The sequence below is a fragment of the Pelecanus crispus genome, chromosome 10, assembly GCF_030463565.1.
Source record: "Pelecanus crispus isolate bPelCri1 chromosome 10, bPelCri1.pri, whole genome shotgun sequence".
NCBI classification, from domain to species: Eukaryota; Metazoa; Chordata; class Aves; order Pelecaniformes; family Pelecanidae; genus Pelecanus; species Pelecanus crispus.
In genome coordinates, this window is record NC_134652.1 from 17,243,156 (window position 1) to 17,259,889 (window position 16,734).

At 54.4% G+C, this 16,734-nt stretch overlaps 1 protein-coding gene across 1 annotated transcript; it reads right to left on the reverse strand.

The window, feature by feature from the left end:
• Positions 1-1,672: 1,672 nt before the first annotated feature.
• On the reverse strand, positions 1,673-13,549 carry CPN1 (carboxypeptidase N subunit 1). Its single transcript, XM_075717737.1, has 9 exons — positions 13,327-13,549; positions 10,156-10,352; positions 9,323-9,478; positions 8,652-8,834; positions 7,004-7,115; positions 6,137-6,276; positions 5,743-5,842; positions 3,688-3,806; positions 1,673-1,804 (listed from the first exon to the last, which is right to left on the reverse strand). Exons 1-9 carry the CDS (start codon positions 13,547-13,549, stop codon positions 1,673-1,675), a joined length of 1,362 nt encoding a protein of 453 aa, XP_075573852.1.
• Positions 13,550-16,734: the final 3,185 nt, after the last annotated feature.

The window sequence follows — 16,734 nt, forward strand, 5'->3', positions numbered from 1 at the left end:
TGGAACTGGCCAGTGTCTCCAGCCCACAGTGGCCTCTGCAGACTGAAATCACTCACAGCCATGGTTAAGTGCACTACCATTCCTGGCACTCTTTTGCAATAGCCTATGTAAATACCCTGTGAGGGGCAGTTTGCTCTGCCTTTGCAAGAACAGGCAAGACAGAGAAACAGCTTCCGCTAGCATGCAGAGCTACAAGAGTGTGTGTGTGCTGCTAGGGCTGAAAATGTCACTAGCATCTTGTAGCAGAGACAAAGGAGGAGGTGACTGTGAGGGATGAAGTGCAGAACATTGCCTGTGTGGTAGGGTGGTAGAGGTTGCTCACAGGAGATGACGAGCTGTTTGCAAAGGAGGTGGAGCAAGGGGATATGTGGGGGACACTTTTTGGAGAGGCCTGAGAGATGGAGAGAGCCAGTGCAACAGAGGGCTTTATGGGGGAGATTGGGATAACCAGCCAAGGAAAAAGAAATCGCTGGGGCACATGGGTGGGACTGTTTATCCCTCTGGAGTAATTTATTTTCTGTGAAGACTGCTAGAAAGGTCTTGCTTGCTTAAGATATTTTTACCATGGAAATAACCAGCTTTGTTTCTACTCTTGCTTCCACTCTAAACCTGCCCACACAGCCTAAGCAGCATTTTAAGGCCCAGCCTATAGTACCCCACCTCACTGAACTATGGATCATGTCTTCGCTAACCCAATTACAACTCACATGGCTTGTGCTGTACCTGCACAGCACACTGCTGGCATCAAGCATCCACAGTTCCCTGTTGCACATTGACAGGACCAAGGTTCAGGGTATTTGTCTCAAAGGAACATCACATCACCTGTCTTGCACTCCTACTCATCACCAGGTGTCAGACCTCACCTAGTTGCTCCTGTGCTCAGACTAATAGTTTGTGTTGACTAGAGCAGACCCTTCAGTGAGCCATCTGGTCTGGGTCTGAAGACATAAGGAGACGGGATAATCCTTGGTTTTTGCCAGCATTTATCATTTCAGCCTGTCTGACTACAAATAATCCAAACTAGCTACCAGAAAGTCCCATCTGCACATCAAGATAAATGTGACACTAGCCAGGAGATGACCCTGGACCACCACGTCCCAGTGCTGCATTCCTACTTGTGGTGTTGCCAACCAGCGACAGCTGTGCTACATGTGGGACAAACTGCATTCAGAGCTAGTCACATCACTGACTGCTTTAAAACTGACCTCCCCCTAACTTCAGGGTCTACAGGCAGCAACCGTCCTTACCTGAGGGAGAAGCATGGCACTCACACCCAAAGGACTAGTGCCAGGATTCACGTGCCCAGCTTGTGAGTGCAGCAGTCAAAGACCAGGGCCTGGCTTCATTCTCCCCAGTATGCATGAGTGTCTGGGCATCTCATGTGGTGTGTAGCAACTGAGTCCAGGAGTAAAGGGAGCAGAGCTCTCCAAGATGGAGTGAGTGCAGGAGAAGAGCTCAGCAGCTACAGACACACTGCCCAGGGAACCGCAGCCCAGGCACATTTTGTTGCGAATGACTTCACCATTTGCTCAGGGATTAAATACTTCCTCGTTTAATAACCTAATAATCTGGGCTAGTTTCATGCTGGACTGTTGGAAAGTTCACTGGCTGGAGTCATCAGCCAGGCCTCGTATAAACGGCTTCCCCCAGCTCTCAGCCAAGGGAGCTGTCCTTATCTTTGGGTCCCCCGGCGGGTGGCTCTCGGCACTACCTTCTTCTGAAGGGCTTTGTTGTTCGTGCGTGTGCCTGAGGCTTTACGCTCTGGGGGCTTCCTCACCACATCTTGTTTGAGCTGGAAATGCACCTGGAGAAAGAACAAAAATAACTGTGTAACACTGTGTGTGTGCTCTGCTGGCTCAGGGGTCTGCAGGACCTGCCTCTGCTGCTAGCCTTCGAAGCTGACTCTTGGGCCAAGACAAGCAATAGAAGGCCTCAGCCATGTTATGATACAATGGGAAGTCAGTTCTTAAATCAGCTGGAAACATTTTTTTTTTCCTGTGGAAAGTGTTGTACCAACAATCAGATACATTTCTTAGGCAGAGTTGTTTCTGTGGCAATGCAATGTCCTAGGATGGTTTGGAAGATGAGCTGTGAAAGGCAAGGGACTGAGCTATATTCTTTCTTCATCTTTTCTCACCAGAGAGTAGAGAAATAGCATTGCTTTGCATCTCTGTGAATATTTAATACACAGGATGGTTTAGGACAGACAGTCCTTTTCCAATTGCATCTTGTTAGCTGAATCCTGCTTAATCAGTCTTTTAGAAACCAGGGCCTCCAGTAGATCCAGGCAAAAAAATTCCAGAAAAGAAACCTCCATCCACTACAGCCATGCTAGCAGGTACAAGCGGGAGAAGGGGATAAGGAGTGTGCAGGACACAGCATCAGATGAACGGGTAATGGGGAGGCCATACAGAAAGGTGAAACTGGAATGGGGCTGTGTGGGCTTCCTGGGGGAGGGATGGGGTGAATGATGGGTATGGGAGGTGCTGCAGGGGCAGAGGGAAATGGGGACAGGAGGGCTGCTGTGAGGGGAGATCCACAAAAATCAGACCATCAGGGAACAAATCAGTCTTCTACAGTAACACGGTAAATGGAAAATCTATTTTAAAAAGGAAAGCCAAAGAGCTGGGTGCTTAACCTAGCAAAACAAAGGCTAGGACTGGGCTTGACAGCTGTCTATAAATACATCAGGGAATAAATACCAGGGAAGAAGAGAACCTATTTAAAGCACAGCGTTGGCATAAGAACAAATAGGGATAAACTGACCATAAATAAATTTAGGATGAAAATTAGAAGGTTTCTAATCCTGAGAAAAGGGCAGCTCTGGAAGAACTTCAGAGGCTGGGTAGGGTGGGATGAAGAGACAGAGGGTGGGAGAACCACCGCAGTGTATTTATGGCAGAGCCTGGCCAGTGTACATGCAGTGAAGCAAATGATGTGCCAGGATGCTGCAGCCGGGGGTTTCTTGCCGGTCCTTAGAGGAAGCTGCATCTGCAGTCCCACCATGTTCACAAGGCAACAGCAGGGGCAGGAATCACCACCCACTGTTTTTATAACCAATTTCTAGTCGTCCAGCCTGCCCTCAGAAAGGTGCTGTAGGGGCCACACTGGTGTCAAGAGCACTTCATCTCTCAAAGGTGCTTGGCTGTTCTTTGTTGGCACCCAGCTCTTGTCTTGGGTGCTCTTGGCAGAAAGAAAGGCAGACTTTGGCCTCTTGCTATGAGTCTGACAACGTTTGGTCCCAGGCAGGATGCAGATGATAGCAGAGCACCGAAACCCACAGAGCCAGGGGGATAATGGCGCCTCAAGGAACAGATGCTGTCTCCACATCATCACGTCCTGGACAGTGGGGAGGATGGAGGAAAAGCTAAAGAGCAGCAGCCCCAGCCAGCCAGGGCTCTCCCCATGGCCAAGAGGCAGAGGGACACAGGAGCTGGCATGGCAGCCCAGTGCAGCTGCGAGCCCTCAGTAAGGAATTGAGACGCACATGGCATTGTCTTCACCCCGTCCCCCTCTGTGAGCTGCGGGGAGCCCTGTGTCTGCCAAAGCAGACAGCCAGTAGCCACTGGCAATGCTCTACATCCTCTCTCCTTTCTCTACTGCTCACTAGACATCCCCTGCTGCATTTCTTTCTCCCTGGGGTGAAGACATTTTGAGACACCCTTGTGACTACGCAGCCTGACTCACCAGTGAAGGTGCAGCTGGGCCCACTGTTGTTGTCACTGTTTGGGGCTGGTACCCCTCTGCAGAGGCTGTGACAGTGTAAGTGCCAGGCAGCAGCAGCCGGAAATAATCCCCCATATCACCTGGAACACAAGGTGGGAAGAGAAAGCACTCAGGATGCACGCAGAGCAAAAGATATTCCAGTAGGTCCTGCCGAGTGTACTTCCTCGAGGGTGTGTAGCCTTCAAAACCCAGGCGACTTTTGGCCTTCCTTCCAAATCTGTTGGCTACCACAAAGCTGGATTCACATTGGTAGACTGCAAGTGATGTCTCATTAGTGCCACAGAGTAGAGGTCAGTCTGCAAGTAAACACCGAACCAAAGGTACGGCAGTGTTGGCTGTGCCTGTGCAAGGGAGGCTGCAAATGTGAGCGCTCGCCAGTCAGACGACAGCAGACCTAAGGGCAATCACAGCTCCAGTCTGACTCCTTATGCATAATGCAATCTCTAATTCCTGTCATATACAATTTTGCCACTTTTTGTTTGGGTTATCAGCAGGCTTTTAATTGCTCATCAGCTCAGCTGCTCCCCGATTCTCCCTGCACAGGGAAGCCACAGGAGCACTCTGATGGACTGTGTACTGGTGTGGTTAGGGACAGGGGATGGCCAACAGTGAGGCAGCAGCACATTATGGATTACTTTGACAATTTGAGTATGTTCCCATCTACGGAATTGGATGGGTATTGCAAAATTTGAGTAATCATTACAGGCAGCCTGTGTTATTTTGGCTTACGTGAGGCTAACTGTCACAAGTGAGACACACATGAGTCGGGGGCTTCCAAGGGAAGAGAGGGGGGCTGGCAGGTCAAAGGGAATAATTTTCTCCCTCTGTTCAGTCCCAGGGAGGCTGCACTTGGATACCGTGTCCAGTTTTGGTGCTTCCAGGTCAAGAGAGATGTGGGAGAACCAGAGCTACTGACCCACAGGGAGAGTTCAGGCCCCACAACAAGAGCTGGGGGAGCCGGGTGGGCTCAGGCTGGCTGGGAGGAGGTGGAGGGGGATCTGCTCACAGCCGGCAGCTACTTGAAAGGCAGCTACAAAGGTGATGGGGCCAAACTCCTCGGAGCAGTGCCAGGCAATACAAGGAGGGGCAGCGGCCACAGATAGCAGCTTGGGAGCTTCAGGGTGGATCAGGGAGCACAGCTTCACCTCAAAGGTGGTGCACGCCTGGCACAGGACAGCAGACAGGCTGTGAAACCTCCATCCTTGGGGTTCAGTGAGGATCAGCTGGAGGGAGCGGTGGCCGATCAGAGCCAATGCTGGGGACAATCCTGCTCCAAGCAGGAGTCTGGACAGGAGACCTCAGAGGGCTCTTGTAGCCAGCACCTCTGTGATTCTGTGATCTCTTGCACACTCCCCTTTCCTATGCAGGTTGGCATAATAGTGCCAAATACTAGAGTGTTACTGAGTCACAGACCTACGGCCAGGAGTTTTGATGATTTCACAGTCTGACCTCTGAAGAGCTGGAATATTGGCTATTTTCTGCAGCCAGTCTGTAATGTGTGGTCCAGTTGGAGAAGGGTGTTTATGAAGAGGAGGTTAAAATCGGCCAGCAAAGGAGAAACCACCACAACTTGGATAAACTAAAGTAGCACTTCATTCTCAGTCTAAATTTGTCTGGCTTGAACTTTCAGTCTTTCATCTTGTTCTGCCATTGTGTCCTTTGCTATCAGCTGTTTCAGCTCTGTGTAGATACTTAGATGCTTGAGTAGATTATTCCCTCAATCTTCTCTTTGGTTCTATACAAACCTATTTTCTCCTCTCTCTCAGATAAAATAGGATCTGACTTTCTGAAGTCCTTTACAATAAGGTTTGTATTCCAGTTCTCACCTCTTTCTTTCCTAAGTCCTTCCCAGTCCAGGATGCACAGGCACGTTTCTCACAGCTGGTGTTTTTGGGAAGCAAACCACGCTGGCCACGCATATTATAGCTTCGCCTGCTAACCTCCTCCCACATACCCAGATAGCCTCCGAGAGGCTGTATCCAAAAAGGACAGCATGCAAGGGGACCGACAACCCACCAGAGGTGATGTCATGGCTGATTCCCTGGACAGAAATCACCGCTCCTGCAATACCGTTGTTGTTCTCGTCTGACACCATCCCTTTGATGCCCTGGTGAATCTGCAGGGAGGGAGACAGACTGCTGGGTCAAGGACCTTCCTTTGCTCAAGAGGGTATTGCTGAGCACTGGAGGAGGGCAGAGCTCTGGGGACAACCCCACTTTTCCCTGTACCCTTGGCTCTCCTGGTTCTCCCCAGCAGAGCCAGTCTAGGATACAACAGCTCTCCCCAACTAGAGCACCCAGTGAGCTCCATGACCACCCCCCTTCCACCCCTAGTGCCTGCTGGTCCCCTACCACCAGGGCCCATGGGGGCCTGCAGGACAAGAGTGTAGGTCCCAGGGCTGCCCCCTTACCTCTTCAATGAAAGCAACAAGGGCCTCCCGGTTGGCCATCCACTGCCGCTCCAGGTCCTCTTCGGGGGGGAACTTGTTGCAGCTCAGCTCCAGAGTGATTTCAAAGCAGTTGGTGTAGAGGTAATTGAAGTCCTGCATGCCTGGAAGAGAACAGCAGCCTGTGGCCAGGGGAATGCAAGGCCCCCTTCCCTCCCCATTCCTGTGTCCCAGGCATCCTGGCCCATGTCTGTCTTGTACCAGAACTGTCTTGCTCTCCCGCTTTGCCCCGTAGGTGCAGCCTCCTCCCTCCATACAGCGCGACTAGAGCCTCTCCCCCCATACAACCCCCTCCCCCTGTGGCTGCCCAGCTCCCTCCTTCAGCCGGATCATTCGCCACTCTGCCTTCAGAAGCTCAGGAAGGTTTGGTACCGCAGGGACTGTATGTCCCTTTCCAGTTGCTCTCCAATCTTTTTTCTAGCCTAATTCACTCATTGTCAGTTTCTTCATTATGTCTTTTTTAATCGGATTTTTCAGGAGCCAGCAGCTACGAGAAATGTCTTCTCTTTGGTCACAGTTTTGGGTCTTGATGGAGTTATGCTGTAGCATTTTCAAATACACTAACAGATTGATGCTTCCTTTGTCCAGCAGCACACAGCAGGTCTCTGCAGACCTCAGCTACTTCTGTGGCTCTTTCCTAAGCCACTTCCAGTCTTCCCAGCCGTTTCCCAGTCTGAGATGCAGACACCAGAATGGTGTCTAGTAACAGGCACATTGCTATTGCCACAGCCCTTCCCCAACCTATCCGGTCCTGAGGTTTCTCATCTATCCTTTCACCTCTCTTCAGCTCAACACCTTGCTGCGGGTGGTGCTCACCTGCCCCGCCCTTACCTTTGCTGAGCGAGTACCAGGATGCCCCATTTGTGATGCCATCGGCAAAGTAGTCTCCGCAGTTCCAGCCACGGTGCATCCAGCCGTGGGCATACGAGTAGGTCTTGGCCAGCTAGAAAGAGAGCAGCTATCGGTCACCGCTCCGGCACCGCGCAGCTGGGGACCCTGCCTGGCTCTGGGCGAAACATCCCCCCTCCTGCACAGGCTTCACTGGGGAGTGTGGGAAGGAAGTCAGACAGGAGACAGCTCCCGCATCTTACTGCCGTGAAATACCACACAAGGTGGCCAGGACCTCTACGAAATGTAGGCAGATGAAGGAGGAGGAAAAAGATCAGAAATCTGGCAAGCTGAAGGCTTGCCGATGGCATAGGCGGCTCCTGCCCTGCTCCCGCTGAGATGAGGGGGAGCAGAGGGCACTGGGCCCACGCAGGGGCACCCAACCCCATCGGTGCTGGCCCACGCACAGCAAATGGCACTAACAGGGGGACAAGATATGGGAGGAAAACTAACCAGTATCAGTCCTGATGCAAATACCATATATATCAGGGGAATTTGTATTAGGAAAGAGTTTGGGCAACTTCTGGTTCTGGCAACTGCTTGTCTATTGTCCTTATTAAGATTACTGCTTATTTTTAGACACGAAGGCAGGGCTGAAATTGGGACACTGCATCCAAAGCCTGTCCTTTGTGTAAGACACAGTTTAAGAGAGACCTTTGTTTGCATTTTCTAACGCAAACTCTATACCCTTGCATTATGGTTCAGATGCTGGTGTAATCTCATTCTGTCAGCAGGAAAACAGTTACTTCACTACATTTCTGACTTCTGAGGCTATGTGGGTATCATTAGCCTACACCCCAGACTGCAGCCTCTCTGCATCTGGGTCTGAGCACAGCCCTGATCCCAGCAGGTTCTGGCAAGCCCCTGCACAGCCTCTGCTTCCAGAGAAGGCTGAACTCCAGCTCAGACTTATTTTTCTCATTAACTGTTCTAACGCAGACTTGCTTTTTCTTGTGCTGGGTACTTCTTAATGGAAGCAGTGACTGAAGGCACTGTTTTCTGGGACGTTTTAACAATGGAGAAAAACCACAGGCTTCAGCTAGCGCTAGCAGGATCAGCAGCACATACTGATACATTCCCTGATGTCTGCCTATGCTGCTGGTGCTGCTTTTGTTGTATTCCTTATTCTTCTCCATCCACAAGCCCCTGCTGGGCACCCGCCTCCCTTATCCTGCTCTCAGCAGACCCCCAGCCAGACCCTGCCACGTCTAGTTAAAAAACCCATATACATGCCAGAATGGCGAAGCAAAGCTGGGGGCAAGCTCCAGCTCTGGAAGAGCAGGGTGGTACTGAAGACACTGGTGATGCTGGGGTTATGGCAAACTGAAGCACGGCACAGATGAGGAATGGGCTCCTGAGGGTTAAGACTGGCCTGTACGTGTGGTGGGACCGGCTCATAGTAGGACTGCCCTGACCTGGCTCATGAGCCGGTGGCTGGCAGAAACGCCGTAGTCTGCTAATGGTTATTTCCAACACGTTTCTTGGCTTGGCTCCTGCATGAGGCAGTGACCCTGAGACTCCCAGCCAGCTCTCACGTGCTGCACCCTGCCAGGGCTGCGGGAATGCTCTTGCCCACCTGGGCCGCGCTCACCTTCTGAAACAACTTGTCATCAGGGGTAGGTGTGTTGACTGTGCGCCGGTGGCTCCTGAACCGCGGGTCCTGAGACTTGTCATAGGGGTAATTTGCCACCACTGCTCCACCGTGCAGATTGGCTGAGAGCACAAAGTTGTAGCTGCTGATCCACTGGATCACAGCCAACGTCTCTGGCTCCACCTGTGAGGAGAAGAGGGCCGGGGACAGGGAGAAGAGCTCAGCCACCTCTGGACCAGCTGCTGCTCCATGCCAGGCTGCGGCGTGATCAGTCACGTCAGACCCTGCCCTGCAATTTGCCTGCTTCAGCCCTCGCAGCTTCCTCTGTTCTCCACCACCCACCCTGGTGCACAGAGCTGACTCCTCCGGCGTGTACCCTGCTACAGCTCTTCCAGCACAGCCCCAAAACCTGAGGCACACACATTAGCTAGCATGCGCCACCTCCTCTGCCCCATCCATTGCAACCTCCTCCCCAAGCTGGCCATGATGTCAGCCTCTCCTCCTGGCAAAGGTGTAAGCGGTGATACCGGGCAGGATTACATCGTTTCTCTGCATGCAGGAAGCACGGGGAAGGAGACAGGCACTGTGCAAACCAAAGGACCGTATATTTGCTTGGGTGCTGAGCCACTCTAAAAGGATGCTGTAGCCCTCGCAGCATCCCAGACCGGTACCTGGCTTTTCCAGTTGTCGGGCAGTGGGATGTGGTGATTTGGCCCGCTGATTTCCCCACTGTAGTACACGAACGTGTTGAGGTCAGGGAAGTTGCGGTTTAAGTCCACTCCGTTGGCGTTGTTCCTCCCTGTCAAGTACCCGTTGCTGTCTGGGCCCTGCGGGGCAAAGGTGCATCACGGGGGTGAGTACAGGGTGGGCGCAGGCAGGCTGGGTGTCAGAGCGGCAGGGACTGGCTGTCCTAACGGTGCTTCGGTGCCTTTGAGTCGCAACACGTGTGTTATTGCTGGCAGGAGAATAAAGAGTATTGGTACTGACAGGGAAAGTCAATAGCAATATCTTCATTTTCCAGGGTCACAGAGAAAGGCACAAGCTAAATAAACAATTTGTCTCAACTGAATGAGCTATCACTAAAATATCTCCCCAAGGTCTAGCGGTACAACGGAATGGGTGAGGTTTTGGGGGGGGACTAGACGGCTTCTCTCCTGCCCTATCCCTTGTGTCCCTGTCTGCTCATGACAGTGGCATTCAGCTGCCACTTCCCCAGCCTGGGGCAGGGGATTTGCAGCAACCTGTGACAAATTAACTTCTGGGGAGAGTAAGACAGGTGTAGGAAGCCTCCTCCATCACCTGCCAGGGCCACCTGGGGCAGGATGCACAGCGTGAGCCCTTGGCACGGGAGTTGAGGAGCAGCAACACCGGTTGAGGGGCACAAATTTGGTAGCGCACAGAGGAAAGATGCCCCCTCCCCATAGGTGCAGTGAAGGGGATTTTGCAGGGGTTTGAAGGGCTTTCTGCCCCTACCCGGCTGGAGGAGGTGATCGCTGCCTGGTACCTGCTTGGCAGCCACTTCGTACCCGTCGGGGTTCATGGAGGGCATGATGTGGATGCGTGTGTCGTGGATGAGGCGGGTGATCCGCTCGTTGCCCCGGCGGTACTCCTCACACAGAAACTCGGAGAGCTGCAGCAGCAGCTCACGGCCCAGCACCTCGTTCCCATGCATGTTCCCCACATACTTGAACTCTGGCTCCACTGGAAAGAGCAAGAGAGTGATACCATCAGCCAGGGCAGGGACAGGGAGGGAGAAGAGCCAATTCCTACTGCAGGGAGCCTGGGCAAGCCCAAGGGACCCCCAATAAATGGTGTGAAACGGCCCTTTCCCTTGGAAAACACAAACCTTAATGAGGTAGAGTGGCATGGTTCTCATATGGGCCCCCTTCCATTTTGCCACAGCACCCCTGGGAGCAGCCCAGGCCCTCCACCAGGTTGCTGCTTGCCTTTGGAGCACACAAGAGGATGTATTTGCAGGTGGTTTGGTCTCAGGCTGGGGAAAGGCAGCACAGAGGGACCGGGGAGCACTGGCAGGATTGCTGCTGCCCCAAGCCCCAGGGTGCCAGCGCCTCCCAGCTCTGCGGTGGGTGGCAGTGGAGGGGACAGGCCATTTCTTCCACCTCTGACCTTCGTGGTTTGCTCTCAGTGCCTCTCACCAGCACGGCACATTCCTGGCTCTGCATGCTTTAAGGAGCTTTTCATTACTCTGCAGGACAAAATCAACCCCTGGCTTGGGGCGAGCCATGCTCTTTCACTGGAAGAGCATGGTTGCCTCTGGCTGCTCCTTGTCAGCCTGGAGAAACCCTTAGAGGCTTAGTTGAATATGGATCAAACTGTCCCTCAGGTAGCTCCAGTATAAGCAAAAAGGTCTCTTGTCACTGGCTTTTCTAAATGAGGTCTCAAAATACGGATTTAGAGACTGCAAGCAGACAGTGCCTGAGCAGGACTCACTGCTTTGCTGAAGGAAAGGCAGCACACGTGAGGGACAGGTTACGCTTTCCCAGAGGGGCTTTTAAAGCAGTTACTTGTGAGAGAATAAATGTCCTATTGCAGGCTGGAGTCAGCACTGGTAGGATGAGAGACACCAGGGGAATCCAGTTAAAAGGGGAGCCTGACTTTCACATGAACGGGTCAGGACAAAACAGGGTGTCATTACAAATGCCAGGCTGCCAGAGCTCCCACAGCACCATGAGTTTTCCAGCAGCAATCAGACGTGCAGTGGCAGCACGCAACCCTGCTGCCACACATGGTGTCATGAGGATCCCCAGGGCAAAAGGCACCGCAGCCCCACACATCAGACATCTCCTGCTTCCAAAATCCCCCACGCCTTTGCCGTGTGGGGAGAAGACACTGCATCTGGACATGCTGAAGATAGATTCTAAAAAAAATTCTAATTTTGGCAAAAGATTTTGCTTTTCTGTATCTTTTGATCGCTGTGCCTCAGCACAGGACACCACGGGTGGGCAACATGTTTTGACCTGGTTAGATTTCAGGAGACATGAGAACTCATTTAATTAGGTAATCCAGTTATAAAAACTATAAAAATGTCCTGGAGGTATGTGCAGTCTTTATTTAAAAAAATACGGTCTCAGCAGGGATTCTCCTTCTCTGCTTTGTTTGAGTCTGCAGCAGGACTTGTCAGCCTTTTTTAATATGCAGACCCTAAACATTATCCATGTGGACACATAAGCCCTAATTACTGCACGTAAGCCCACTAACCCTAGGCTTGCTTTTCAAACTTACTTTCTGTGGCCTTTAAGGAAATCCACAGATTCCCAAAGTCCTCATGCTACAAGCTGAAAGTGCCAGCCTGAGGGTGACCCATGCTACAAGCAGGGCCACGGGTCCATGCTGCCCACCTGGGGCAGGGGAGATCTCGGTCACCTCCTATGGCCCTTCCAGCTGCTCTCCGGTGGTCCTGCAAGTCTAAAATCCAGTGGCACATTGCCAGCACCCTTTGCTCACTCCTTGCTTCGAATCAGCCCCCGATGTGCTGTGGAGGGGCTCGAGGTGTCCTGAGCGCTGTGCAGATTTTCCTGTACCGAACAGTGCTGCCACGGAGGCGGTCAGCGTGGGAAGCCACCCATCCCACTTCCTGACACCCCTGAATGTGATGCTCCGGGCTGCAGGAGGGGAGCAGCGTGCCCCGCGGCGGCTCTGCCCCTGGTGCAGTGTGTCCCTGGGTAAGCCACCACCCGAGGGTGAGCATGGGGTGCTGTGGGATTTGGGGGGGCTGCTCCACTGGTGGGGTGCTGGTATGGGTCCCTCTCACTCCTGCAGCGCTCCCAGCAGTTTTCCATGCGACTAGACTGCCTGTACTTGTCAGCCCCTGCGTTTAACCACACCAGCCAGGATTTGAAAAGGCAAAAAATCCTGCAAAACGTAGGCAGAGCCCTGTCTGCATCTGTGGCCCAGGGGCACAAGGCGGGGAAAGGAGGAGCCCTGTGTGCATGACCCCAGCCTGGAGAGCCCTCTGGTCTCTCAGCCTCCCAGGAGCACCCGGCTGCCAGCGAGGTCTGGCTCGGCAGTGCCTCCGTGCCGCACAGGCAGCAGCTCCAGGGGCCATTGCTCCATTGCTGCCAAGGCTCCGCAGGCCACGTGGCAGCAGGTAGAGATCTCCGAGACCTCCTGCCTCGGGGGCTGCACAGCCCACGGGGCCGGCGGGGCTGCGGGAGCCCGGCGCCTGCTCTGCCGGGTCCCTCGCTCGCTGTCCCCCTTGCTTTGGGGTCTGGAGCAGGAAGGGCTGAACTCTTCCCTCCTGCCACTATCCAGCAGCAAAGGGTGGAGGGCGGGTGCTCCCTCTCCCTGCCTGCACGATACTGTTTTCGGAGAAAGAGGGTGGCAGGGCAGGTGGGGTGCAGAGATGGACTCGCCGGAGCTCGTGCACGGAAGCCTGCACGGAAAAATCAGAGCTCCGTCCAAAGTACGCACCTGGGCCACGCTGCCGCTCACGCAAGCACGGCGTGTGCGCGTGGGGTTCGCGTGCGCATCATCCCTGGGCTGGCTGCGGGGTCCCTGCCGGAGCCGGCACCGCCTGACACCCGGGCACCTCTGGGAGTCCCGCCTGGAAAGGGAGGTACCCCCCTCCCCGTGCCCTGACGGTGCCGCGTGGCAGGGAGCGTGGCGACGAAGCCCATCCTCTCCGAACCGCCGGCCCCGTCCCCGCCGTACTTACGGGGCTCGTGGATGCCCGGGTAGTCGCTGAACTCCAGCACGTAGAGGTGTCGGCCCTCGACGCTGCGGCCGATGCTGTAGATGCGGGTGACGTAGGGGCACTGGCTCTGCACGCGGAACAGGGCCTGCACCATCTCCTCGTAGCGATGGTGGAGGAAGCTGAGGGCGGCCGCCACCTCGAGCAGGAGCAGGGCTCCCACGAGGGGCCGCAGCCACCGAGCCATCCTCCCGCGGCGCCCGGCGCCCAGACCAGCTCCGAGCCCCCGGCTCCCTCCCTGCCGGGAGCTTAAAGTGCAAACTCCAACCAGCTCTTTCCAGTTTCCGAGTGCCAGCCCCCTGCACCTGCGGGCGGGGGGCGGCGGGGGGCGGCGGGAGCGGGGCGCGCCGGGGCCCCGCGGCGCAGGAATGCTCCCCCCGCCCGCCGCCCGCCGGCGAGCCCGCTCTCCGCCGTCGCAGAAGTTTCCCCCCCGCTCCAGCTCACTTATTAACCGGACAGTAAACAGGCCCCCGCAGCCACTGGCTGTCACTGCAGAAGACGCGTAGGGCTGGAAAACTGGCTGCGGAGGGCGTCGGGGCTGCCAAGCGCACGGCGAGCGGCGGGGCGGGGGGAGAGGGGAGGGGGGCGGCGGGCATGCCCCTCGCCGAGCCCGTCCGCGGGGCAAGAGCCGAGCGGCTGGGGACGGCGCCAGGGCGGCCCTGGTGCCCGCACGGCTGCCGCAGCCCTGCCCGGCCCCTGCCTGCCCGCCGCGGGCAGCTCCCGCCGCTCCCCCCCGGGGCCCGGCCGCCAGCTCGGAGCCGCGCCTGCTCTCCTGCCCCATCTCCTGGGGAAGCGGAGGGAGGCAGCGCCGCAGGCTCCGCGGCTCTGCCGGCCCCTCTGCCCCGGCCCCGCTCAGCCGGCAGTCCCGCTGCTCCCGGGATAGACGGAGACGGGGGCCGCATCGCCCTGCCCGCCGCTGCCTAGCCAAGCCGCCCAGCTAGGAGCTCGCAGGGGGAGGACAGGGCAACGTGAGGTCTGGTGTAGGAGCCGTCTGCTGGGCAGGTACCAGCAAGGAGAGCTCTGCTCGGAGGTCTGCTGTCGCCCTGCTGCGCACTGCAAGTGGGCATGATAGCGATCTCCGACAGGCACCGGGCAACTGGCAGCAGAAGAGAGCTCGGCAGCCTAAAGGCAGATGAAAATGCCATGCTGACTGTTAAAAAACAGAGTTGCACACCGTTTCTGGATTTGGGGGGAGCTGGTTCCTCTCCACCCCTCTGCCACCTACGCCCTTGCCCCAGTGGGCAGCAGTCACCTCAGGGGCCCTGTGCTCTGCCCACGGATGGGCACTGCTGCGGGAGGCAGCCTTGCTTTGCAGTCTTAGCCTGTGGGGCTAAAACTCCAGCAGCTTAGCGGCTCTGACAGAGATCTTTATTAGGACATCCCTGACACAGAGCCCAACCAACTGAAAGATTTACCATCACGCCTGGACATGTCAGGAGAAAGGCTTCCTTTGCTAACATGAGCGTGCCGTACTGCTCTGTCCAGGCCACCCTGGGAAGGAGCTCCTCCTGCCATCAGCAGTGGGCTTCTCAGGATACCCAGAGCCATGCTAAACACCTGCCTTACCTTCAACCTTGAGGTGGATCCATGCTGCATTGCTTTAACCCCTGTGACAAGGGTTGCTCTAGCTGCCTCTTCTCCCAGCAAAGCATCCTCTACCAGTGCTGCCTGGCACCACTGCTTTCCTACCTGTCCTCCACATGTGCTTGGGTCACCGACAGCCTTTCTGCCTCAATTTCCCAAGAAGAGCAGTGGTAAAACCAAGGAGCCCCTGTTTATAACCTCTAATGCAAACAGTGCAGGCTGGTGGGCAGAGCACACAGACTGTCTGCTCCTGGCTTGGCTTACTCAAACTTTCCCACTTCCAACTTTATTCTGCCCCAGTACCACCATACTGGTCCTTGCTCTCCTTGTCCCTGTGCCTTCTTGGTCTCCTGCCCCATCTGCAGAGCATCCTCCTCTCAATTATGTCCCCTTTAAAAAAAAAAGTGTTGTAAAAGTCCTGGTTTTGAACAAATATCTTTTGAAGACATGACCAGAAAAAAAAAAACCAAAAAACCAAACCATATATAAAGCTAGCAGTAACCACATTAATATCTTCTCCCAGTTAAGCTCCATCCCACCACATCCCCGCTTTGTCAGTCAGTCTCAGAGCAACACACATTCAGGAGCGGGAATGGCATTGCACCCATCTTTAATCAGGTAACAAGAAACAGTGCTGGAGGTGCCAGCTTCTCCCAATACTTGTAGGAAACCAAGGAAAAGTAGCTGAGGCGGTGGCAGGACATGACGAGCGTGGGTAGGGCAAGCGGGGGTATGGTGAGCATAGGTATGGCGGGGCAGCTCGTATCTCTATAGCAAGCCACGTCTGGTGGTATTTTGCAGAGCTGGCGGCTCACACAGCGGTGTGAAATGCCCTCATCTCCTTCACATCGCCGCTCCCAGGGCTGCTGGGTTCACGTGGAGCTGCTCTCTCCCCAGCTTTCAGCAACCAAGGCAATGTGAAGGAGGTGGGCAGGTTTCCAGTGCTAGCTGGTGTTACTTGGCAGCCAGAGAGTGCTGGGCAGGGCTATAGTAAAATAGCACGAACCCCATGTTTGGTCTGTCTCCCCCCTCCCGTTTCCCTTCCCAGGCTGTTTCGAGTGACCTGCGACAGCAGTGGGAAAGTTGGAGCCGCAGTGCTGCCAAGGGACACATGAGAAAAACACTCACTCTCCTATGGAGACAGGCAACACTGATGTGAGAAACAACAGAAAAAAAAAGAAATGCCAGACCATTAGATCCTAAAAAGGAGTCATGAGCAAAATCTGGGGTGGGTGGAGAATGCATCTCACGCACTACTAGGTCTGGAGAATTAGTCAGCGTTATCTGTAGCATAGGGATGGAGGCAGCTGGTTGTCAGGCAGCAGGTTGAAATCAAACAGAAGGAAATAATTTTGCACAGAAGGAAATAATTTTGCACACAAGGCACAATGAGATTACCTCGTCAAAGCTGAAAGTTAAATGAGTGCAAAAGAGGATAGGATGAATTCATGGAGAATTGGGGCATCCACAGCTGTTAATTATGCAGATCCAGAAGCAATTGCTTGATCACAAATTTCCTACACCCCTGATGGCTAGAAGAGAAGGATCATGCCCCTTCCCTAACTGTCCATCTAAATCCTCGCCCACCGCGCAGCTGGAGATGAGTGCCAATGCACTGCCTGTCTGATCTGACCTAGCGTGGCTCTTATTACATTTTAGGAAAACAACACGCTAATGAAGCTTTAAGCCAATAGTAAGTTCAGACATGTTAAAAAACACTGATGAAAGCAGAAACAAACAATATAGGACATTAGCTCTTAGAAACAGTGCAGGAAGTAAACAAAGACT